The sequence below is a fragment of the Aulonocara sp. 'chitande type north' Nkhata Bay genome, linkage group LG3 (genome assembly GCF_057382095.1).
Source record: "Aulonocara sp. 'chitande type north' Nkhata Bay isolate Kocher_YH1m ecotype deep benthic linkage group LG3, A_spYH_male_GT1.1, whole genome shotgun sequence".
Taxonomy (NCBI): domain Eukaryota; kingdom Metazoa; phylum Chordata; class Actinopteri; order Cichliformes; family Cichlidae; genus Aulonocara; species Aulonocara sp. 'chitande type north' Nkhata Bay.
This window is the reverse complement of record NC_141346.1, coordinates 39,373,633-39,400,470: the sequence shown is the minus strand read 5'-3', so window position 1 is coordinate 39,400,470 and position 26,838 is coordinate 39,373,633. Positions and strand designations below refer to the sequence as shown.

The 26,838-nt window shown below is 38.4% G+C and overlaps 1 protein-coding gene across 1 annotated transcript; it reads right to left on the bottom strand.

Annotated features, from left to right (window-relative positions):
* Positions 1-1,715: 1,715 nt before the first annotated feature.
* Positions 1,716-24,344, bottom strand: LOC147335627 (Fc receptor-like protein 5). Its single transcript, XM_086286095.1, has 16 exons — positions 24,308-24,344; positions 24,033-24,065; positions 13,461-13,724; positions 8,690-8,944; positions 8,315-8,590; positions 7,867-8,166; positions 6,616-6,873; positions 5,798-6,055; positions 4,491-4,610; positions 4,316-4,331; positions 4,145-4,236; positions 3,703-3,753; positions 3,522-3,584; positions 3,341-3,400; positions 2,005-2,067; positions 1,716-1,924 (listed from the first exon to the last, which is right to left on the bottom strand). The coding sequence occupies exons 1-16, from the start codon at positions 24,342-24,344 to the stop codon at positions 1,716-1,718; spliced, it is 2,355 nt and encodes a 784-aa protein (XP_086142221.1).
* Positions 24,345-26,838: the final 2,494 nt, after the last annotated feature.

Here is a 26,838-nt window from a genome sequence, read left to right as displayed (position 1 = left end):
CAGATGAACCACTTTAACTGGCTCCTTTCTGTTTAGCCCACAATGATCATTTTGATCTGTGTTTTATTCTCATTATTTTAAATGGACTCAGTTAACAAAGGGCCAGTATAGCAGTAAAAAAGCACAATGGCTGTAAACAATAAAGATCACAGATTAAATTAAGACATCAGCCTAAAGAGCAACATAACAATGAGGTCACATAAAAGAAGCAATTATGAAACTTTGACTGTAAACTACAGATCTGCTAAAATAATGAATCAGCCAACTAGACTTGATAATTACATTATAACAAGATGTTGAAATGGATGTTACTTATACAGCAATTTAACCTGAAAAGAGGACGTTACTCTCAAGTGGTGAGGGATTATTTACAGGTAACATTTAGTGGACAAAAAAGGTGTGTGGATAAACTGCACACGTGCATTCCTGGGATTACTGTTCCAGAGTAATGCAATAAGAAACCACTGGGTTTTCCCCGGGTCTGCGTGGCCCCTCTCTGGGAACTCCAGCTGCCTCCCACAGCCCAAGGACCTGCATGTTAGATTAACTGGTAATTCTAAAGTGGTCGTAGGTGTGTCTCTGTCTGATAGTCATATGACACAGTTGTGACTTGTCCAGGTGTACACTGCTTCTGGATTGAGGAGTAATAATATTTTAAAAACAAACAGACAAAGAAAGCAGAGCTGCACCTCACTGTTTGTATTGATGATATTTTTGGACCCAGCTGTGTTTTGTTCTTCTAGAAAGCCACATGTGGGACGAGCACAAATGTAAAGGCAGCCAGTGATGCCTCAACATCTTTAAAACTCAAGCCTGCATCATCAACTCACAGAGCTCTGGACACAAATGTCTACTGGGACCTAACCAACTTGTTTTGATGACCAGGCCTTTATTCTTTCTTCAATAATAAGAAATAGTAATAATGTGTACCTACATGAGTACTTCTAAATGGAGAACACCGCGTCTTATTGAAAAAATAAAAGGTAACATCACAATATAGCTTCAATAAAAACTTTAAAACAGCCAATCATGAAGAGTTCTGTGGTCCACTTCCAAACCAGAAAATCTAATCAAGCACAAACAATCTTAAATCTTTACTCTGATGAAAATATAAGAGAAAGTGAAGTCAAGGTTAAATTTATTCATATATGTTTAAAACAACAGAGCTGATCGCAGAGCTCTACATTTAAAATATATAACCTTAAAAAAAGTAAAATGTTAAATCCAGAAAAAGTGAGAACAGCAAACAATATTAAAATAAAATTAAATAAAAAATAAAATTCACAGCATCTGACAGTATCTGACATCAAATGAATCAAGCTCAGCTTTTTCATGTTTTTATAACAAATAATTCATTTTTACATGATGCAGATCTTTAAACTCAGACAGTAAACGTATTTGTTGGTGTTCATACCAGCACTAATGTGACTCTGCTGACTTTAAGTTGTTGCTTTCAGGTATTAAAAATCACAGACTTCAAAACTTTTTTCTCACTTGCTATTGGAACAGGATACATTCAAAATTTTATATTAAAGCTTAAAAATGAATAAAAAATATCAGCTGAATATAAAGAGCATGGATCTGAAACAGGACACACCTCTGTGTGCTTTATGCTAAAAGAATCTATATCATATTATTATTCAATATCATCTTCATAAACACTAAAAACTGAGCATGTCTGATATTTGGGCAGCAGAGGAGCAACAGTGGATTCATTAAATGCTTCTTTTTGGCTTTGCTGCTGCAGCTCTCCTCACTGACCTGTAAGACAAACACACAAAGAACACAAATGTCCAAGTTTCAGGATGTTCGCCATTTAATAACTTGAAGAATAACTCATCCTGCACAGAAGCATAATTACCAGGAAAGCTTCCTAACGTGACTTCAGAATAAACTGCTGCATCAGCTGCAGGACTTGATTTTCCTGTGAGTGGAAAGAAGATTTTAAGACCAGATAAACATGTTGAACAACATTCACTGGAGGTGATGGCAGACTTTGTTTACCTGCTTTCTTCTTGGCTTTTTCTTTTTTGGGGCGTTTGACCTCAGCATACATCAGACTGTCCTCTAAAAGAGAAGTCAGAGCTCAGGATACATTTGATCAGCAGATATATGACACAGAGCTGTTGGACGTAGAGGTGGATTTAAACTGCAGATTTGTCAGCTGCAGCCATTAACAGCATTAATGCTACGCTCCCCTTAATGATTCTCGCTCGTTGTAGTTTCACTAGATTATTACTTTAGAAAAGAACAGACTACTTTAAGTGCTAAGAGTAACAAGTACCATTGACGAGATGTAATACGTCACAGGTTTCTTTTACTGTTACAAAAAAGTTAACAATTTAGAATTTTGAACACAGGATATTTTATTTAAGCAAATTAGCAGAAGCAAAGCAAAACCTTAATCAACTAGTAATAATCACTTGATTCAGTCACCTGAATTTTATCCAAATATAACTAATCACAAGTACAAAGTCTTCCAACTCTTTTGTGAGACAAAAAAATGATAATTTCACTTCATAAGTCCACAGTGATTGGACAACTGAAACTTTTGACTGTGACTCCACAGTGCTTTCTTCAGATGTTGCTGATGTTACTCATCTTTAGCAAACTACAAAAAGAACCTCGAACCTTCCCAAACAGCATCATTTATACTCATGTGCCCGTCTGCATCACTCCCTTCTTTCATCCCTTACTCATATTTTATATGCCCTACATCTATTCCACATACACACAAGTTTCCATGCTATTGGCACATCCAATACTTTCCTGTATCAAACAACCATCTTAAACAGTTCTCTGCTGTGCCTCCAGTGATCGAGCACACTCAGATTATGTGTTTTATTTGATGGTGTTTGGTTTTGTGATCAGTGGTCTAGTTCAGAAGCTCTGGATGCTGTGATTCAGTAAATCCAGCTGAAAGGGGACTTTTTTTGCCTCCCAGATTAAAGACTTTGATCAAAGGCCTTAGATTAGAGATTAACCTGTGATCTGAGGAAGAGACTGAACTCAAACTGTGGAAGAAGTTTGTTTTGAGTTTTCTTCGTTCTTTGCAAACATTCTGACCTGCTGTGTTTCTGAATCACTCAATAAATCTGTTCAACTTCTACAGCGTGTCTGTAGAACACAACACAACAACACAGTATCATGTTAAACAAATACACCTGATTTAATGACTAACCCACCAAAACCCTAAATGACTGCAGATTAACTCTGCTGATGTGTAGCAGCTAAGCTTGGTAAGTGAATAACTAAACTCCATGTTGACCTATAATTAGCTGCAACAAAATGAAATGACACATTTCAGTACAAACACTGAATGAGACTGTTGTGACTGTACCTGCAGCTCCCGTCTTCACCTCAGAGTAAACAGCACTCTGCTCTGGTTCATGATGCTTCCCTGTGAAGATGATCAGAATATTTATCATGAGAAAATAATTAACTGTTAGATTTTTTAAAATATTTATTTATTTTATTTTGCATTACATTTACATTTAATTGCACATGTTTTATGTACTTACTCTTCTTTTCAACGTTTTTAAGTTCAATAAGAGAGTATGTGACATCTTCATGTTCATCTGATCCTGAAATGTTCATATTTTAGTTACAGGATTGTAAACATTTCACATGGAATTAGTTTCATTAAATCAAAAACAAGTTTCATCTGTAACTGCTCTGTGCTTTTCAGCACATATACTGCACCATTTCTGTTGTCTTCCACTTGGCTAACTGATTCATAGAGGTTATTAGTACCTAAAAAAAGATGAACCAGGGTCACATTAATCATTTTAATAAAAACATAAAGGAGAGTTTAAATAATTCTGTTTATGTCAAAACCAAGACCATGAGATATTTTCGGACCATGAACCCATAATGTTGTTACTGTTTGTGCTGTTCTGATATGAAACAATAACATTATGGATTTTTTCAGTCGAGTTAAAGACACAATCAGGTTTGTAAAATTATTTTTATTTCTCATTTTATGTGTCAGTTTACTGTTTGGATGTTTGTCCAACTGGATTTTGACAAATATTCTCTTAAAAGCCGCTGAACACAAAGTTAATCTAAAAACTGTTACTGTTAATGAAGACTTATTTTAAAAGTCAATATTAATAATGATAATAAAGATGGATTAAATACTGACCAGGATGAACAGAGTTGTACTCATGAGTTTCATTCTGGTTGACTCCATGATTTGTGGAGGAGCCCGGACTGTGACTCTCAGACTGGATCGACCTAAAACATGAAATAAACACAATAAACTCAAAAGTAACTGATGTTTGTTTAAAATAATAATAAAAAGTATTTTACCAACCTGGTGAAGCAGGAATCTGTGAAAGAGACAAATGTTATTACACATGTTTGTCATGTATAAATTGTTCCACTGATATTTTGTGTCATGAGATCAGAATACATGTATATGTGTGAATAATTAAAGTGTATGTAGTAAATAAACTCTCTAATACAGCATGAAAAGAAGAGGCTCTTACACTTGGACTGTCTGCAGCGATACAACAAGAGCAGGAGAATAATAATGAGAGAGACTCCACAAACCAGTCCAACCATCAACCACACAGGAGGTGAAGAGCTGTCAGCTCCTGACACAGTTACTGTAACAACAAACAATAATTAATTATTAATAAAGTGTAAAAGAAGAACTCTGAGAGCACAAATCTCTGCTAAGGCAGCTCACTCTGTTGACAGTATTTGCTTTTAAGGAAACAATATTGTATTTTCTGTGTATTTATTTTGTTTTATTTGTACTGTGAGAAGTTTGTAGTTCAGTGAAAATAAGTCCAAAGGCAGATTTTTTCAACATGACAACAAGGGCACATGTGAAATGTAAAAGTGAGGTCAGAGGTCAAACAAATGATATTTTAAATCTTTATACAGTACTTTCTATATGTTGACAAGACACAACACCTTTGTAAGAATCATAGTTTCTGTGTTATAAGGATTTTTTTTAGTCATAAAGTTGACCTTGAAGACCTCGGTGGCTGTAAGCCAAATGTTAATGGATAGTTAACATGACTGCAGCTCGTCAGTGAGGTAACCAGGCAGGTCTGCTGGGATCCTTTCTAGGAAAATAAGGTTTGTATGCTAACAGACTTTCCCCTTGTTTCAGTTTCTTCCTGCTTCAAGATTCGTTTTCATGCCATCATTCACCTCCAGTCAGACGCCTGCCACCTTGGATCATTACCCCCCTATTCACCACCACCGCTGCCCCCTCGGAGCCTCTTCCTCACTTGCCTGCCTGCCCATCGTTCAGCAGTTTCCACAGACCTCTGCTTTTTTCTTTACCCCCAGCTAGTCTGGACTCCAAGTAAGGCATAGTTGCAGCCACTTTATGAACACTCTCTGTCTTGTCACATTCCCTCAGATTTCCTGCCCTAACTGCTCTCTCCTCTCCCACAGATCTGCCGCCCTCACGCTGTTATGTCCGCTCCTCTGGCCTGTCTCTCTCACCTCAGTTAAGATGTTTTTGTAGGACTCACTCCTTAAGTTTAAGTTCATTTATGTTTTGTTCCTGTTGACCAAGTTGAAGCTCACAATCTGTTGTGTTAAATGAATTATCCTGTTTGATAAAGAAACTTTCACTCATTACATCCTCTGCTGTTTTCACCTGAGTCCTGAATCACAACGATATTAAACCTGACAATATAGAGATATTACATAATAGTTTTATAAAGTTCTGACTAAATAGACCCAGATGGATTTAAACATTAAAAGAGATAATATCATGTTATTTCTCAAGCATGAAATCCATTAAAATCCATCACGTGTTGATCCTGCTCACCTTTAACTGACATCCAGCTCTGTGCTGACTCTCTTCCTGAGTACTGACACTTGTAGAAACCTTCATCAGACTTTGACACTGCAGAGATCTTCAGCTCCCCTCGGGGATCATTTTGAATAAGTTTGTCATTGTGATAGAAAAACACATTGGAAAGTATTTTTTGTGTTCTCAAACTGCAGCTCAGACTAACAGAAGCTCCCTCAGTCACAGGATGAACAGGACTCACCAGGATAGGAACATCATCATAATAATAATAATCTGTGAAAACAAAAAAACAAACATATTGTTTCAGTCAGACCAGCTGGTGCAAAACTTTTAGAAAAAGCTGTGAGTCGTGTCTCATGATCTACATGCAGACCTGGTTTTCTGAGTGATTATGAGGACTGGAAATATAGTTGGGATGTTCCCTGCAGGAGTCAAATTATTGATGGTGACATTATTGAATGGTTGAAGGTGAAATTGTAAATGTTTGTATGTTTGTGTTATTTTGCATGACGTGTTTCCCAAATTTCTCTCTATTGAGATATTAAAGGTTCATCTAATATGACGACAGAGATGTTGAGCTTTGTTGAGTTTTATTCTGACAGAGAAAAAAAAATACTGTTGGCAAATTATGACAAACTGGATTATGAACGGATGAAGAGAAATTAGACCAACATCCAAGAATATTTTGATGCTTTGTTGCCTGAAATTGTCTGAAATTCTCATTTTTGTTTGTGTTGCCACATAGAATTACTTCACATACAGCAAAGCTGAGACAAATGTTCATGTGACGTCTAAATCATTCAGATCCAAGAAGTAAATGTATAATAACATACTCTGTACAGTGATGTTGACTGCACTGCTGAACTCTCCTGATCCAGACTCACACCAGTACACTCCAGTATCTGACTTTGATGTGTAGATGTTACATGTGGATCCAGTCATTCTCCTACAGTCAGAGAGTCGGCCGTCCTCAGAGAACTTCCTCACTCTCCACTCAGTGAAGTTTCCCTCACAGGTCAGTGAGACAGAGTCAGAGGTGAAGTGTTGCACTCTGTCAGGACTCACTGTGAGAGACGCTGCTGAATGAACATCTGGAAACAACATGCAGTGAAGAGACAAAGCTCACAGATGTTAGGATTCAAAATATCACAGTGAAAATATTTGTTTGAAGCTTTTGTTTTGAAAATCAAATTTAATAGTTCAATATGATAAAGTGTTTGTTTGGTGAGACAACACTGAGTCTGACAACAAGCCCTGAATCACACAGACAGTCAAATCAATGGAAAACAAAGGAGCCGAATACTGACATGTTTAAGCTGATCTAACCCACATGCTTTATCTGCTGGCAGCTCATGTAGAGCTTGGTACACGTCATGTGACATCATGAGCTTTGAGTCATCACTCTCAGCATCATCCACCTGATACAGATCACTCTGAACACACTTCAGTCATTTGCTGTAATGTTTCTGTCATAATTCTGTGATATTGTCTGTTTCACAGATTCCTTCTACAGTGAGATATTTTGCAGCAGCAGGACCAAAACTAAAAACCTTTGAAGTATATTTTAAATGAACAATAACAGCAGCTGTTATTTGTGACGTCTTCTTCTAGCATCCATCTGTAGTCAGTGTTTCTCTTGTATTTGTCAGAGCTGTTAACCTGCCTGCTGACATCTTTGTTTCTTTATTAACTATATTTGACTTTTTTATCTGAACACCTACCTGAGCACTAAACAAAGAGTCTTAACTGTGTAAATCCTGTCTGTGCACTAAGTAAAAATAATCAGTACAAACAGTAACACGAGTTTAAATATCAAAACATTTAAAATCTCATAGATGTCTTTTGTTTTTCATGTTATCACATTAAATAAAAACTGAAAAATAAGAAAAGGAAACGAAGAAATTCAGTTTGGTTTGATCACAGAGAGAAAGGAAAACATTCAGTTCAGTTCTTCTTTTGGGAAGTTTTAATGTACACAGACATCAATGGTTGTCATGGAGATGAGATTTTAATGGTCTAAATCTTAGTGAATAAAAATGATGAGCTAACATGAACTTATTGAAAGGACAGAGAAACAAACTGACCTGCAGACCAGACAAACTTTGGTTGACTGTGATCAGTGTGATACTCTGGGTCTCCTCTTCCAGCTCTGCACACATATCCTGCTGTGTGTGTCTGTCCATGAATGATGTAGGAGTCCTGTGCAGTCCCACTGCCATCAGGTAGCAGCTCATAACTGGAGGATTCCTCTGATAGATCAGGAACAGCTTTATACCAGTAGAAGCTCCATCCTGCAGACGGATGTTCAACCTCACAGTTCAGAGTTACTGAGGCTCCAGGACTCAGCCATGATGGAGACACAGTGAGGACAGGACGGGGTTCATCTGTTCAACAAAGATTTTATCTCAGTGAACATGTAGTACAGTCTCTGAACAGTGAGCTCAGTTTATACAAAGAATAATAATCTCAGTCTATATGAACAGAAACACATTTTACAAAGTGTTCAAACAGCTTAAAGAAAATATGACTTACTGTCAGAAACTGTCAGTGTGACTGAATCACTCCACTCTGTTGTTTTATGCTGTGAACTTTTCATTCTGCCCTTACAGCGATAGTTTCCACTGTTGTATGATGAAGCAGATCTAATCCTGTATTCATTTTGATTTGGAGGTTTTATGATGCTGTTTGTTTTCCACTCATAATCCCACTCAGTGTCTCCTCCATGGATCTCACATCTGACAGTGATCGTCTCTCCTCCGTATATCTCAGACCAGTTTGGATGCAGAGTCACAACAGACCTGTTTGAGACTGTTAATGTTCAAGAAAGTACAATAAAAACACATGAAAGACAAAAGGTTCAGTTACCATCAGATGTAGTGCTTTGTAGGAAGTTACATTTACACTCACCAGTTGTGTCAATCCAAACTGACTCACTGTCCTCTGTGTAGTAAACTTGTTCTCCTCTTCCTCCTCTGCAGCTGTAGAGTCCTCCCTCTGAGACACTGATTTGTCCATTTGTCACAGGTTGATAAGATTTCCAATCTCTGTACCAGTAGTATTTCCATCCAGATGATGATGATGGGCTCACAGAGCAGGTCAGGGTCACACTGCCCCCTACTGGAACAGCTGTCCTATCAGCTCTCAGTTCAGCCTTTGGTTTGGCTGCAGTTCAGTTTAGAACAAGAACATAAAAGTAAAAATGACTGAATCAGAACAATTTAAAGATGGAAATATGTAAATGATCAAATATCACAAAACCATAGTTGAGATAAAACAAACTGTGTCACACAAAATATTCTGTATTTCTGTTTTGATCAAAACAGTGAATTTGTTTTATTTACTTTTGTGTATTTTAATTTATTACGTACATGCACATTTCAAATAATTAATTTGAAGCATGACTGAGTTTATTGATCAATAATGAGGAAGCAACCCAGGTCAATATGATCTGATTGTATTTTGAACATGTGAGAATTGCTCCTAAACGAGTGTGAGCAGTTATCGTTTCATTGGTGTTGTTTTTTACTTTTGTTTTTGGTGTATTGGAATTTGGTGAGTAACAGTTAGTTTTCTTTGGTGTCAGTTAGCACGTTATGTCCTTGCGTTCTTTACTAAATCTGATGTTGAAGCCTCTGATAGCTAAGATGAGACCTAGTAAGGTTGTTTTATATTCTTTTGCTGTGGAAGCTGACATTTCCTGTCGCACAGATGTGTTTAGACCACACTAATACGCACAGTCAACTCTACCGCTGACATTACAGGGAGGGAGCAGTTTGGATGTGATTTCCAGCTGAGCTGTTAGGAATGCTGGAATAAGACTCCAGTGTTTGTGTTGCAAAACAGATCAGGTTTATCAGCCGAGAGCAGATCTCAGAACTGAAATCTGAGACTGTTGAATCTTGACGGTGATCCACGCCTAGGAGATCTGAACTTCCACTGAAATCATCTGTTCCTGCTGGATCAACTCATATTCCAGAGATCAGGAAACTGACTCACACTTCTGAACTGTGATACGACTCCACCAGTCCACTGAGTCGACTCATATTGATCAAAGTTTGAAGAGCAGCTGAAAGAAAGCTGCCCTGTAGGAGCTAACACAGGTTAACTTGTAGTTCACACAGGTAAGAGTTCAAACTAACCTGAACTAGACAGAAAGAGAGATTTTTACATATTGTTGTTTAATTTTATTTAAATATTTTATTCTGGTTTTCAGATGCATAAATTAATGTAAACTGGAAACTGGTTGTATATTTCCGTGTCTTCTGTTTCCAACCTACAAGTTCAAAGTTCACCCTGGTCCTGGTATGTATTATTGGTTATTGGTTGTCATTTTATTTTAATTTTGTTTTATCTTTAGTGAAGTATTGTTTTCCCATGTACCATGAATGCACCGCTGCACTGCTCATGTTAACTTTCTTTCACTGCAGCTCTCTGCATGCTGTAGGTAAATTTCTCTGTATATTGCACTGTGTTTAAAGGGTAAAAGAACCCCATGAAACGTAGTTTTGAGCACTGATTTTGCTTTGCAGATGCACAAAACTGCTGTGGTGGGGTGGCTGTAGCTCAGGAGGGTTGGTGGTTCGATCCCTGGCTCCCCTAGTTTGCATGCCAAATATCCTTGGGCAAGATACTTATGGCGTATGAATGCGTATGATTGATAGTTAGAAAGCACTTAAAGTATAGATAGTAGTGCCTGTGTGAATGGGTGTGTTGTATAGAGCGCTTTGAGTACTCCAGGAGAGTAGAAAGAACCAGTCCATTTACCATGTGGAACTTGCAATCCTGTAACGTGTTGAGCTACAGAGTTCATGTATTGTGTGAGCAATACATTAACTCCGGTGAGTCTCTGATTGTGCAAATTAAATTTGATTCACAGTCCGGTTTCTAATTTATAAAATTTATAAAACTTTATAAAACAGCTTCTATGTGATTGTAGAAGCTGTTAACGATGTCTTCGATGTGTTAGCCCTGTGAAAAGTGTGCTAGTGTACCCACATGTGCTACCTTTGCAGGTGCAAGTGTTGCATTTTGAGAAGAATTTGATTTTGAGGAAAGAAAAGCTAAATTTGAGTGAACAAAATGAATTGCTGTGTGCAAAAATGTATTTCAGTGTTTGTTGTTATCCACACACACACACCAATAGCAGCCCCTTTTGCTCTGTTTTTGCATTTGCGTTTGCTCGCAATGTGTTGCTTGCGCTTCTCATTTCTGCCCAGCGCGTTCAGCTCTTTCTGTTAGTGGTGGGCGGATCGATCCAAATATCGATAGTATCGATCCCAAGTCGGCATCGGATCGATACTAGCCTGGTGAGATCGATTCTTTACTTTGAGTTCTGCTTGTTTGCTATGCTGTGCTTTCGATAAAAACGAAACAACCAGGTCACTGGACTCACCGCTCCTGTGACAGCGGAGAGCACTTTGCTCCCTCTTCCCCCACTCTTATGTTTCGGTGTTGCACTGACACGTCATGTGACTTAGACACTTTGGGGGTTGTTAAGTTGTTTACATATTAATTATATTTTCCTGTTTTTGTTGTTGAGAATTTTAATTGTAATTTTTGTATTAGTTTATCAACAGTATTTGTTTTAATTTGTTTACTGGTTTGCGTGCACTTAAAAAAAAAAAAGAAAAAAGATCGCCACCACGGCAGACCCGATGACATTTTCATGCTTTGCAGCATCATTTATTCTTACAATAATCACACAGTTGCTGTAACAGTACATTCAATGGCTGCAGCTCTCCCGCTGGCAGCCGGACACATCATAGGGTTGCCAACCGTCCCTTAAAAAACGGAATCATCCCGTATTTAGAAACAAAAGTACACGTCCCGTATTGAGCTAATAAGGGACGCACTTTGTCCCGTAATACAGTGAGAATCAAAAGTAGTCTATAAATGTTTATGGAATTAACGCTTTGTTTGAAAACATAATTCCCAGCCCCTCTCCTGATTTGTGACCAATGAGCTGACAGCACACTTATGACAATTCGAGTATGACAATTCAGATTACCGCTCATCTCATTGGTCGAGGAAAGGTCGCTTACGGAGAAAATACCGGAAGACAACAGATGACCACAACAAGAAGCATGGCCAACAGGGGAACAAACGCCGACACTGCGGTGCAAGTCTCGGACGACAGTACACCTAAAGCTGGGCAGACACTGTGCGATTTTTTCAGTCACGATATTCAGCTCCTGCTCAAACTGCACAATTGACTCGCAGGGGTTAGAAGTTGGTAGGTCACGATGCAGGTCTCACACTATACCACCCGATGCTCTGATGCGACCTGAGAGCTCACACTGTGCCTCCATAACATGAAGGTTATAACAGAAAATCTGTCGCGCTCTCTCTCTCTCCGTCTTACACTCACACAGACACGCACACCACCACCATCAACTTTGCTAAATTGCTAAAGAAAAACATTGATCAGGCAGCTGTGATTAAGCAGCAGTGTAAATCCAACTATTTTCACAGTTGTTGTGGTCGTGATAATTTTGTGATGCCACATCGAAAAGGCTCGGATGAGCTTTCCAAAGTTCTACAAGTTGTGCCTCCATCGCTTGTGTCCAGATCACACGCTGCACAGCCGAGCTGCTCCGTCTTTTTCACCGACGTTTACGTGTTTGCGCGTGAGCAGTGTGAGCGGCTCACGAGCGATTGATGATCGGGAGCTGCTCGAGGTGTTAATCGCTTCTCGTTACCCCACGTATACTACACGATGCACGATGAAGGCCAAAATCGGGCCGATCACCAAATCGGTCGCACGACTCATAAATCGTCTCAAAATGGGCCAAAAATCGTACAGTGTAAGCCCAGCATTAGAGCAGCAATGTTTGTTTGCCCAGAGAAAGAAAAAAAGGCTGCAAAAGCACAGGGAGGACTGGGAAAAGGAAAACACTGGGAAAATGCACGATAACACCTATAAAGCGCACTGCACTGTGTGCAGTGAATATAAGCGCTATGTGGCCAGAAGTGTGATAATATAACTTATTTTGTGTAATAAACAACTGCAAGGATAGATGATTACAACAAATAGATCACTAATACATAAAAGTAATGCATAGATTAATAATGATGATGAGTTAAGATGCGTAATCATGGGAACAAGCGGGTTTACAAACAGGAGCAGCTGATTAGCTTTAGAAAAGCTGAAATAATACCTCAACTGAAGCCAATTGTACTAAATGCACTATATGTGCACTGTTACAAGAATGATTCTGTTCTATTGTTTTCTATTAATTTATATAATTTTAAGTTAAGCAGGACAGAGTTCTTTTAAAGAAAGATTTACTTATATTCTCAAAAGTTAAGCATGACAGGCTTCTGTTTAAGAAAGAGACCTGTTTTACTGTGTTAATGTTGTCATTGTGAGCTAAAAATAAATAGCTAAATGATCATTTGTTTCCCATATGGTCATATCACAAAGAATATGCATCTGCTTAAATCAAATTCAAGTCAAATGGTTAAAAAAATAATTTCACACACAAAAAAAAAGAGCTACAAAATTCACCACACTGTGAAGGGTGAACTGGGTTGCCCGGCCCTGGCCACGAGGTGTCCCTTATTTATTTTTCAGGGAGTTGGCAACCCTAACACATCACCACCACCTAGGGTTGCCAACTCCCTGAAAAATAAATAAGTGTGGTGAACATTAAAATGTCCTGTCATGTGATCAACTTACATGATACAGTCAGTCTGATGATATCACTCCACTCTGTTAACAAATAGTCCCTTCTGCCCCGGCAGCTGTATCCTCCACTGTCAGACTCAGTAACTGTGATTGTGTAGGCACTGGATGTTGGAGGTGTGTTTAACTTGGCAGGAGTCCATTCATACGTCCACTGAGCTCCTTCACCTCCCTGAATCTCACATCTGACAGTGACTGTCTCACCGCTGTATATCTGAGTCCAGGATGGCTGCAGGGTCACAGTGGGCTTAGTGGGAACTGTTCACATAAGAATGATCCAGTTAGAAGAGAAACATAAAAACTCTGCTGTTTATAACATAAGAGTAGAGTCATTACAAAACAGCTGATTCACAGAGAAACAAGTTAAACATAACAAAAAGTCACAACATAAAAGTTTCAAACTGTAACACAATATTTTCAGTAAAATGTAAAAGGTAAAGTCTTTACTTTGCACAGTTTTTGTTCAGATTCCAAAAAGTTACAGATTATTTTTCATGAGTTTACAGCAGATTAAGAAGACTGGAAGAAATCATCATTTGAGAAACATTTTCTAAAAGTTGTGATGAGGTCATCATGTGAAACTGGTGCAGTTGCTGATTTGGGACACACTTGTCACACTTGTAGTTATTGTATAACAAACAGGTTCTTGTGGCTCTGACTGATTTTCCATGAACTGAACCACTGATCCACTAATGCATCTGTTCTACACTGGAGGTTCTTTTAGCTGTCGTATCATTAAAGATATTATGACACTCATGAACACCTTTATTTTTCATTAATTAAAATAAATAAATAAACAAATGCCATTAACAACAATTACAGGAAAGAATCTAAGTGGAACCTGTAATGTAGCAGAACAGTCTCTAATAAAATGTCACGGCCAGGGGATCAGCAGGCCGCTGACTAGTAGTGTTCTCTCTCTCGCTCTCTCGCCAGGGCGGAACTCATGGTGGGTTCACGCCCTCGGCCCACGCCCCCTCTGAAGAGGAAACACCTGGGCCTCATCAGCGCAGCCACACAGGTTTATTTTTACAAAGCTGAAAAAAAAGGAAAAGACTCGCAATAAACACAGCTGAGCCAGGAAGCTAAAAGCATCAGGCTCTCCAAGGCCAAAATAACAAACAAAAACTCTCCCCCTTCCTAGAAACAAAACACAGGGTAAAACTTCCCTGATCAAGAAAAGGAAGATGCAATGCCAGACCTCCCTGGCTGTCCACAAAACAGGAGAAAACTGGGTTAAACAAAAGTGGGTTAAACCACTGCCTGCTTCCACTCTGCTGAAAACTGGTGAAAAATCCACATGTGCAACAACTGAGCTGAATAAACTGGGATCATTACATTTGTGTTTCATTTTTTTTAATGAAATTTACTGAATATGTCTTTCAACTCCACATGCTTCTGTCACAGTCCTGGGTCTGTGAACCAGTGTTTTGATTTTGTATTACAGTGGTCTCTCCCTCGCTACAATGCAATTCACCTTTCGCGGCCTCGAGTCATTTGGTACCGGGCAGCGAGAGTTGAGGCTGGAGTGTGAAATTTATGGTTTTCAGAGTTTTTATTGTTAGCTCGGTTTCCCTGGATCTTTTCCTGGCTGTTATGAGTAAACTATGAGCTTTGCCGGTGTCGCCCGAGAATACCCCGAGATTGCCACAACAGCACTAAAAACCCTGTTGCCATTTCCGACATCATAACTGTGTGAAGCGGAGTTTTCTGCAGTTACAGCTTCAAAAGCAAAATTGCGGCGCAGACTGAGCAAAAGCAACACACTTCAGGTGTCACTGTCCCCCATTATGCCCAGGTGGGACCGGCTCGTTGCAGAGAAACAAGCACAGGGCTCTCACTGATTCAGCGTTATGGTGATTTATATATTTTCATGTACTTTATTTTTTATCTTTTTGTAGTTTTGTCTCTTATTTTGAAAGAAATATTTACGTGTTACCATAGCGATCAGCGAGCATCAGGGAGAGAGGAGGAGGATCTTACTCTCAATGTAAAAGAAAGACTGCGATAAAGGACCGCTGCTGTCCAGTACAGAATGCGTTCAGCTTGTCAAATTTACATAAATCTTTGATCGCTAGCAGTGTGACTCTGAAGTGCTGCACTGTATGTTTGTAAGTTTTCTCCCCAACAAACACAACACTGGCGACAAAACGTGTTGCACCGTCAAAGGCAACCGTGGGTGCCTTTGGTTTCATTCTTTAATTTTGGACTTATTTTTCTAGAAGGTTTGAACTTTGAGAGTTTAAACAAGAGAGAAAACTGTGAAAATGTTCGTGCCTGTCTGAGAAAAGTGAATAAAGTGTGTAGTGAGGGGTTTAACAGCCTTAAAACATCTATAATAATTGTAAAAAATAAAGTTGGCTACTTCGCAGATTTCACCTATCGTGGATTACTTTTAGAATTAAACTCCTGACATAAACGAGGGGACACTGTATTTTCTTGTTCCCCAGTCAGTCGTGTCCAGGGTTGGGTATCGTCACTGATTTCTAGAAGTCGATTCGATTTGAATGTGGGAAATTTTGCCTCAGACAGTCAGAAATATTATAATTCTGATCACTTATCAGTACATATCCATATTTTTATATCTATAAAAGTTGAGACTTTATCAAAGGTGTGAGCATCACAGCAGGTGCCTGCTCTCATTTACTGTTTTAGCTGGTTGGTGGCTGTTGAAATCTTGTAGTTTAACCTGAGATTCTGGCGTTTCGGGCAAAATACATTTATATTTAGAAAATCGATTCAGGATTTTATTGAATAAATATCACGTTATTCAAGCTAGAATCGATTTTAATCGGAAAATAGATCATCAAAACCCACCCTAGTCGTGTCTTTTGTCTCTCTGGTCTCTGTGCTCCGTGTTCCCTATGTTCAGTGTCTCGTCCGTGTCTGTGTTATACTTGCTGTTTTACTTTGACGGTCTCTTGTCCTTTGTCACTGTTTCTAGTTTTGCTTCACCCTGGTCTCGACTGTTCTCCCCTCATGTGTCTCATTCCCTCGTTTCACTCAGTGTATTTCAGACCCGTGTTTCTCTCTGTCAGTGTCACGTCGTCCCCTCACCATGCTGCGTGTTTCCGTGCTCCCTGAGATCAGTGTCACTAGTTTACAGGTTTCCCAGTGTTTTTGTTTTTAGTTCCCAGTTTTTTGTTTTATTTTGTTTTTGCAAGTTTTTTTCTTTTCGTGAAAATTATACCGCTGCAATAAAGCAGCCTTTTAAGTTCATTGCTCTGATGATTGTTTTGCGTTTGTGTCCTACATCCTCCCTGCCACACAGCCGTATCATAACAGTTTCACTGTGAGTGATTGCTGTGGATTTTATGTAAAACTTTATGTTGCATCTTCAAAAAATAGAAATAAAATAACTGAGACTAACAATGAAGTATCGTTGACACTGGTTTACTGAACCTTCTTTTCAGTGCATGTACAGAACATGAGTATCCATTTTCTACTGCCTCCTACAGGACACACTCTTCTTCCACTTCCTTACAACATTAATGTAACACAGAACCACTACTGGCTCTCCTGGCATTACCGTTGTAACGACACACTCATTCTTTTTCTTTCAGATGAATAACAGGAACTTAGGATGTAGGTATCTATGAATAATAACTATTATGCATACTCATATATTTATATAACCAACTAATTTCTTGCGATACCACACTTTAAAACTTGTTTTACGCTGCTTTTGATACTAAAATGAGAAGAAAGCCTGCAGTTTTATTGAAAGACATGATATTTTCTTGTTTTTGCATCAAACGTTGTGCAATATAATTTTTTTTGTTTTTTAAAAAGGTGAAATATGCCCAACTTACATGACACAGTCAGTGTGATGATGTCACTCCACTGTGTTAAGAAATACCCCAGAAACCCACAGTACAGATGAAATTATTTTGTTTTGTTTTTGAAATTAAAATGTGTGAAACGTGTCCAACTTACCTGTTACTGTCAATGTGGTGATGTCACTCCACTCTGTCCAGGAAAAGCTTCTTCTGCCCCGACAGCTGTATCCTCCACTGTCAGACTCAGCAGCTCTGCTGATTCTGTATTCACTGGATGTATGACCTGTGTTTACTTGGCCTCGTCTCCATTCATACGTCCACTGAGCTCCTTCACCTCCCTGAATCTCACATCTGACAGTGACTGTCTCACCTCTGTATATCACACCGCTGTATATCACACCGCTGTATATCACACCGCTGTATATCTGAGTCCAGGATGGCTGCAGGGTCACAGTGGGCTTAGGAGGAGCTGTTCAAATAAACAGATATCATTAGCAGACTGATAATTTGACTCGAAAATCAACAATAAAATGTTTTGTTTTTATTAAATAAATTAAACCAGGTAATTTACTGATCTTTATATTTGACTGTTTACTTATTTCTACATATTTGCATTTATTTATACATTTATGAACATGTAACCTATGAGCTGTAAGTTAGCTGTTGTTTGCAAACAATGCTGTTAAACCTCCAATATATCCAAATAATCACACAAAATTAAAAACAAAACCTGTTGTGTTGTCGCAATACAAAGAATTTTGTTGTGTTTTTGGATGAAACATTGTGCAGTATAAATTAAAATGTGTGAAACGTGTCCAACTTACATAATACTCTGAATGCGATGATGTCACTCCACTCTGTCCAGGAAAAGCTTCTTCTGCCCCGGCAGCTGTATTCTCCACTGTCAGACTCAGCAGCTCTGATGATTGTGTATTCACTGGATGTTTCAGGTATGTTAACCTGGCCTTGTCTCCATTCATACGTCCACTGAGCTCCTTCACCTCCCTGAATCTCACATTTGACAGTGACTGTCTCACCTCTGTATATCTGAGTCCAGGGTGGCTGCAGGGTCACAGTGGGCTTACTGGGAACTGTTCACATAATAATGATCCAGTTAGAAGAGAAACATGAAAACTCTGCTCTTTATAACGTAAGAGTAGAGTGACTGCAAAGCAAATGATTCACAGACAGTTTGAAGTCTGAAAATCAAAACAAAGTCACAATAAAACAATTTATAGCTTTCACACTGTAACACAATATTTTAATATAAAATGTATTAGAATTTACTTTGTAAAGTTTTATTTATACTCCAAAACTCACAGATTTTTCTGCTTTACATTTACTTTGAGGTTAAAATCAGCGTGAAGCTGGGAGCCAGTATGAAAAATGGGAGTGCTGGGATCCTATGTGATGTGTTTGAGCTCAAAGCCTGGCAGCTTAAATCTGTTTGGTCTGCAGTCATTCAGCTGATTGTTTGCTTAGACTGTCGCAGTAATCTAGGCAGGGGCACCGTAAGAGGAAGAAAAGTGATAAAAATTATTAACCTATCACCACAAAATAATGTTTGCTTCACACTGTACTTTTAAATGTTTATGTTTCACAGTGTTAGTTTTGTTTTTTTCAACAAAGAAGAGGTTAGAGCAGCACCTCTGCAGGACAAAGAGACTGTAGGATGGGTCTGTTAGAAGTAAGGACTGTTTTTTTTTTTTTAAATAGAAAAGTGAGACAGGTGGAAATTAAACTCAGAGGAAGTCTGCATGAAAAGCTTTCCTACTATTAGTCAACTTACTTCACTTCTAACAGAAAACAATGTGTTTGTGTGTTTTTTGGTCAACATGCAGTTAGTTGGTGCAGTCAGACCCTTTGTACATATATATGCTAAATCACTTATCTGCTGACCTGCTGGCAAGACAAACAGATCAAACCTCTGGCTCAGGCTTAGCTGTCCCACTGCCTCTGCACCCACACTCCTGAAATTGAACCAGCCCACTGATATCTGAAGGAGGAGCTGAGTCTTTTATGTCAAATGTGTCCAGTTGAGGGAGGCCCCTTGGGAATTGTATTTTTTTTCTGCACACTATTTATTTGGTAATCAAAGAGTAATTTGAAGGGCAAACTGTGCCAAAAGTTCAGGCAAAACAATCACAAAGGCCCAGTCTTAGTCTTAGCCTGTGTTTTAGTCTGCTTCCAGGAACAAATAGAAGCAACTTATCAGCTGACCTTAGAGTTCTGTTTGGAGTTTGTTTATTTAAAAGATCAGAGAGCTACGAGGGAGTGAATCCATTCAGAGACTTAAAAACAAACAATTAAATAATCATTATAGCCTGGCTGCTACCAAAGTAAAGCATATTACACAAGAATGGATGAAATAAATGCATGAATTACTTTCTTAAAGTGAGCAGATGACATAACGAACGTCATTTTTGCAAATGCCCGAACCCTTTTACAACACAATTTATTTATTTCTCAAATGAGAAACTGTCATCAAAGATCACCTGCAGATTTTTTTCAAAGAGAGTTCTGAACTTTTTCAGAGGAACAAGGTTACACTTAAGAGCAAAACGAGGGTCTGAAGGTTCAAATAATACAATCTTTTTGATCGTTTACATTCAAAAAAATGAATTGCCAACCATGATTTTATGTCATCACAGCAGTCTAGCAAAACTTTTAAATAGACTGTAAAACTCATGTCATCTGTGGTTTTAGGAGTTTGATGGGCAGCAAACATTAAAATCCCCAAGAGTTAGAATGCTGTCAAATCTTTATATGATTCCAAAGAAAAGGGTGGAAATAAAATCCTTGTTTAACTTGAGGGGATGATAAACAAGCACAGGAGGAGACAGATCCACCATAAATAATTATAGTTCAGAGCTGCCATAAATATCAGCAGTGAGGTGTTGGCATATAAAAGGGTTCAAATAGATGCAAGACCTCTGCTGTGACCAGGTTCCTGCAGGAAGCTGCCTGTGACTGTTGCAGGTGGTGAGAGCTTTCAGTCAGCTGAAAGAATTAAAACCTTTTTGAGTTCCACCAGGTCTCAGCACAGAGACATATTTTAATTTGTTTTACTTTGTTTAAAAATGTATATCCAAAGAATTACTTATGTTATAATTGCCACTATTTAATAGCATAATTACAAACAGTAATTTAAGAAGTAAGAAATGTCTTCTACACTATTTTATAGATAAGAAATTCAACATTAAAAATATAAAAATATTATAACATATAACAATATAACAAAATCTTTTTCATACTTCAGATGTTTAACTTTGAGTCTTTACTGTTAATTTTTATCAAAGCCATTTTTGCTACTTTTGATAATAAACAACAAATAAACAAAAAAGCCTTTGGTGTGTTACAATATAAATTAAAAAAAACATAGTGTGAGTGAAATATCTCCAACTTACGTTTTACATTCAGTGTGATGACATCACTCCACTCTGTCCAGGAGGAGCCTCTTGTGCCCCGACAGCTGTATCCTCCACCATCAGACTCACTAACACTGCTGATTGTGTATTCATTGGATGTTGGAGATGTGTTTAACTGGGCTGGACTCCATTCATACGTCCACTGAGCTCCTTCACCTCCCTGAATCTCACATCTGACTGTGACTGTCTCACCGCTGTATATCTGAGGCCAAGATGGCTGCAGTGTCACAGTGGGCTTAGGCAGAGCTGTTCAAACAAAAATATATCATTAGCACACTGATAATTGGACTTGAAAATCAAAAAGTTCTTTCTTTTAAATAAATAAATAAAATCAGGTAATTAACGGATCTTTATATTCAACAGTTTACTTATTTCGACATCTTTACATTTCCATATTTATACATTTATGAACATATAATCAATGAGTCATCAGTTAGCTGTTGTTTCCTAACAATGTTGTTAAACCTCCAGTGATGGATTCAAAGCTGGAGGCTGCTCTGCTCTCATAAACTGTTCATAAAATGTGAAATACAAAGTTTTTATGTGGCACCAAAGTCAAAACTGGCAAAGAAAAACTAAGAGTAAAGGTTCAGTAACCAGGAAAGGAGCACAAACTGTTTTTTAAATCACTCTAAAAAGACAAAACAGCACCATGAACTCCTCTGTGTCTGTAAGTGATCTGAAGACTGAACAAAGGTGAAACAATGTACTGAGCCTAATAATTAATAATTTGACAGATTTAGTGGTTTAAGTGCTGGTGATTAGTGAATATTGACTTCCATTACAATTTGGAGAAGACCTTTTTCAACTCTCAAAATTTTTTAAACTCATCAGTTTCCTGAATAATGACTGAATCGCTTTTAGTTGTGACTAAATTCGTGTTTCTTCTCCTTCCTCTGCAGGTGTAGATGCCTCCATCAGAGACAGAGATTGCACTCTTAGAGCTAAAAGAGATGATCTCATTTTCAGATGAGGTTTTTCTGAACAGAGTAATTCACCTCACAGGTCAGTGTCACACTGCCCCCTGCTGGTGTGGTTGTGCTGTCTGCTGTCAGAGTGGCCTTGACTTTAAGTTCTGTAACTTAGACAAATATGAGTCTATTATTGTGGTCCTTTTAGTGGAAGAAGGAGAAACCCACCACATCTGCCACACAGATGTTCCAGCTGCAGTTTTATTTCCTACTGCAACTGAGACTCAAATACAAGGTGAAGAGCAGGTGAGCCTGGCTGAGTAATACGCCACCTGGTGGTTTGTTCTGAGTGTGACAGAAAGCCTGAGCCTGTGAGCCTGAGCTCAGGGTTAATGAACCCTCGATTAGAGAAAACCTTCTACACTCATCTGTGGATCTGTCACAGCAGCAGTGCAGCAAAGGTCACAAGTAATAAAACAGACAACAAAGAGAGCAGGTGAGCTGAAACTTGACCACACGTCTGTATTTTAAGTGCTTTATGCAAAACTTTAAGACTTTCCAGCTGATAATATCTGTGCACACAGATGTTTTGACATATTTACAAACCTGATCACACACACAGAGATAATAAAATGCACACAAGGGTTAATATATATACACGTGACTTTGCTACAGTAAAATCTCCAAACTAAGCTACTATCATAGAAACACCAAATTAGAGAAAAAGTATTTTGTGTCCATTCTTCCAGTAGAGTCCACACACTTGTAAATATGTGTCTCTGTAACAATGAGTGGAGTGCAGAGGTGTGAACTCAAATGCAGGAAGCAAAATAACTTAAATAAAACTGAACTTTAATACCTAAATAGTCTAAAAATGGAAACATATAAAGAATCAAAATGTAAAACTAGAAATAAATAAACTGTCAATAGAAACAACTAAGAGATGAACACACATGAGTGTTCACAGATGCTCTGACAAAGACTGACAAGACACAGCAGGACAATTTAAACAGGACTGGGAATGAGAAACAGTTAAAAACAAACAGGAAAATCATAAAAGAGGAAGAAAAATAACACAAAGGATGAAAGAAAACAAACCTTTAAATTAAAGAGGAAATAATTTTTAAAAAAACTAAACAAAGATGAGGAAGAAGCACTCAGACTAAAATGATGAAACACCATGACAGTCATAAATGAATAAATCTATATCGATGGCACTTTGTCCAGTTTGTTTTACTTGTTACTCTTCTGTATGTGAAGTCTTTAACAACTTTTAGAGGTTTTTTTCAAGAGGACACTGAGGCAGACAGCACACCATGACACTATAAATAACTGAGAGTAAAAATTCATAATAAGACTGATTAAAGTCTTCAGGCAGGACTTTAACTGACTGATCTGTGGTTGAGTCTGTTTTCAGATTAGAGTTACCTGCATTTACCCTAAACTCATCACGCTGTGCTGTAATAAATTAGATTGATCCTCCAGTTCATCAGCATCTTGTGAATCCTAACTGTGATCTGTGAGGATGGACAGATAAATACTCATGAAAAGGAAATCAGTCAGTTTCAAGGCAACAAACTCTAGTAAATATAAAGTTTGTGTATCAGCTGAGTGAAACATCTGCTCACATGGTTGCACTCTTGATACGATCATTTTAATATTTTAACCAATAAATGCAGTGCAGTGTGAGCTGTATCATATTCAATATTTTGTCCCTCAGGTTATTCCTGAAATATAGTTTGTTTCAACTTTGTTATATGACGGGTCACATTTATTCATCCCGTAAGTAAATGATTCTACAGTATTGCTCAGCAAATATACTTCTTCCTGGTCCGCTCATGTCAAAGTCCGCCATCTAGTGGTTAAATGGAGGAAGTGCCGAGTAATAATGGCTAGAGCTCCGTGTCTGTGATAGTTCTGCATCTGCTGCTCTTGAGATGGGATAAAGTGTAAGTTTGGGCAGATGATGGATTGCTTCTACATATTAGTGCTCTGTCCTTCTTGTGGGTCTGTGAAGTTTGTTACATTACTACTGTAAGCTAACTGTTAGTGCTTTGTTTTGCCTGTTAGCATAAAACATGTCAGCATGTGGTATTTGTATTTACGTCACTTGACAGGCTTTGTCCATTTATTGTTAATGTTATGATCTTGCATTGGTCATGTGACATTTGTGCATCTACACTGAGATTAAATGTACCTGCTCTGTTTTGTTGTTACAGTTTTACAGACTGAAAGTGGTACAAATGGTACATCAGTAAAAGCTCTGAAGAACGCCACAGTCTCCACATGGAGCGCTTACTGAAGCCATTTATGTTTAACTGCACAGGCTGAATAGAAGCATTGAGCCTGTGCAGAAGATAACATGTAAACACAGGGAGGATATTATTGAGCACATTATAGGAGATAACAGCTACATATATGAACAGGAAGAAAAAGATCATTTCTTACCTTCAGCATTTCCACAGATGACAGTACTGAGCACTAAAATAATGAATAAAACCTCATCAGACATTATACAATCAAACTGTTGTAACACAGTGTGCAACTATAAGTGATGCAAAAAGCAGCAGTGTATCAAACATTTAAACACTTAAAGAATCACAAGTCTGCTTTGTTCCAGCTCTCAGGTAAACAGGTTAAAGCAGTGACTCACTGTAATTCTCACAGATCAGAAACATTTTCATTAATCGCTGCCGTTCAAACAATGTCAGACGTGTACTTACAGAAAAAGCCCATCATGCAGAGCAAAGAGTGCCCCATCGTCACATCCAGCCTGCTGCACTCTGATCCTCAGATAATCAAACAGTTTTAGTTTGCAGATAAAGAGAAGTTGTGTTTAATATAGATACAACAAGAGTTTTTCTACAGGCTCTTATTCTGATTGGTCTCTCTGTCCTTCCTGCCGTTACACACAAAACTCAAACAGCTCCTGTAGCTTTGACCGCAGCAGTTGGTTGACATGTTTATATTTCCTGTCCACTGCAAACATAGAAGCTTGTTTCTTTTGTTGTGTTGTTTCCTTTTTCTATAATATAAAATGTTGTTGTGTTGCTTCATGTAAGTATGTTTTGCCCGTTTGGGGTATTTTTTGGGTGCAATATCCACTAATATTTGTCTCCTGGCAGGTTTCTGCAGACTGGGAGTCACTGAGAGTGAATATACCAAAACAGCTTTTCTACTTTGGTGCCTGTATTTTCACTAAAGCCTTTTTAAATCATTTTTCTCCTTTTAATTGTTTAACTGCAGAATTAAAATTAAATTCTTACTTTAGGCTGCATTAAAATGTTTTTATTTTATTTGACTCTTAGCTGAAACATCATCATGCAGTCATATAGTGAAAAGGCTCCTTTGACCTCAGACCTGTGAAAGTTTTCACCTTGTGGTTAAATTCTGGTTTTAAGTTTGGTGGAGACCCAAACACAGGAAATGACTCAGTGTGTGGCTGAAGTGAGACTAAAGACTTTTATGTTTCACCAACTAAAGTAACAATTAAATTCATAGATAAATTCAAAGTTATTGTTGGCGACTTTCAAGCCTTTGAGTCGCCGAGCAGCTGAATAGGGGAATAATGTTGACGCGCCCGCTGTTTAAAACGTTAGTCAAAGTTCCAAGTTAAAACTCCTTTATTTGTTATCAAATCCTTAAAATCCGTAGAAAAACAGTGATCAAAAACATTCCAAGCTTGAGCGGTCAGCAAAAGTCGACTTCCCCCATCACCCACTCATTCACAAAATTTCCCTCGGGCCGTGAACAGGTGATATAGCAATCACTATTACAGACACCACGTGACCCAAAGCTACGCCTATCCATAACAGTTATATTTATTATCTGTTGTCATTTCAAAGTACAGCAGGAACTCATTTATTCTGCAGACTGTTCTTTGTCTTGCTTTGACATGTATGTGCAGATGCACACTGACCTCAGCCTCTGACTACATGTAAACACAATAAAATAAAACAAACTGATGATGTGAAACAATGATTGAAACACTGTAATAATGATGTTTGTGTTGAACACCACATGTTACCAACCAAGATCATGTGATTGTGTTCAGAGTCAGTTCAAAAAGCAGACCCACATGCTAAATGGTTCTTATACAGCACTTATTTTACTCTTCTGAGCGCTTCACACAACTTGTAAATGGCCTGTATTTTGTATAGCGCTTTTCTAGTCCCTAAGGACCCCAAAGCGCTTTACATATCCAGTCATCCACCCATTCACACACTGGTGATGGCAAGCTACATTGTAGCCACAGCCACCCTGGGGCGCACTGACAGAGCTGCCGGACACTGGCGCCACCGGGCCCTCTGACCACCACCAGTAGGCAACGGGTGAAGTGTCTTGCCCAAGGACACAACGATCGAGACTGTCCGAGCCGAGGAACAAACCAGCAACCTTCCGATTACAAGGCGAACTCCCAACTTGTGCATTCACCCATTCACACTAGCACATTTTTCTTAGTGCTTTGTGACAAACATTCACACACATATTCATACTCCGATGGATGCCTCGGAGAGCAATTTGGGGTTAGTATCTTACCCAAGGATATGTGATAAGCAGACTAGGGGAAGCCAGGAATTGAACCAGCAACCCTCCGATCAGTAGATGTTCAGCCCTACCGCCTGAGCTACAGCCACCCTTGCAAAGCAGGACTCAGAGTACCAAACAAAGGTGACCTTTATTATGAAGCTGATAGTTTCAGGCCTCGATGGTAACAAACGAAGAAAACTGAGTTACAGATAACTGATCACAGGCACACAGAGACTTACCTGTGGGTCATCACAAAGTCTCTATTGAGATCACAAAAGTGTCAACTTACACTTTGCAGTCAACATAAATAAATAACTGAGACTTAAACACTGTGTGATTCCACAAATGTTAATCTGTCCAAATGATTCAGTGATGTGTAGACTAATAGATCAGAAGATACTGTGGTGTATTACCTACAGCATGACTGTAGACGGATCTTATCATAATTATTCCTGAAAGACTTTTACCTTTATTTTTACTCATGTTGCCATAGTAACTTTAATCTCCGAAGACCTGAACTCTTTCATAGCATTTTTATTTCTCTTTGCTATTTGGGCTGATTGGGACCTGATGAATGTAAAAACAAAGAATTACTTTTTACTTGATTTTGCTCTACAATGGCCTGATATCCACATATGGGGACATTCGATTGAAAATTTGATAGAACAGTGGCAGAATAATGTCCTCGTGAGTGGATATCAGGTCCTTGTAGAGCAAAATTTAG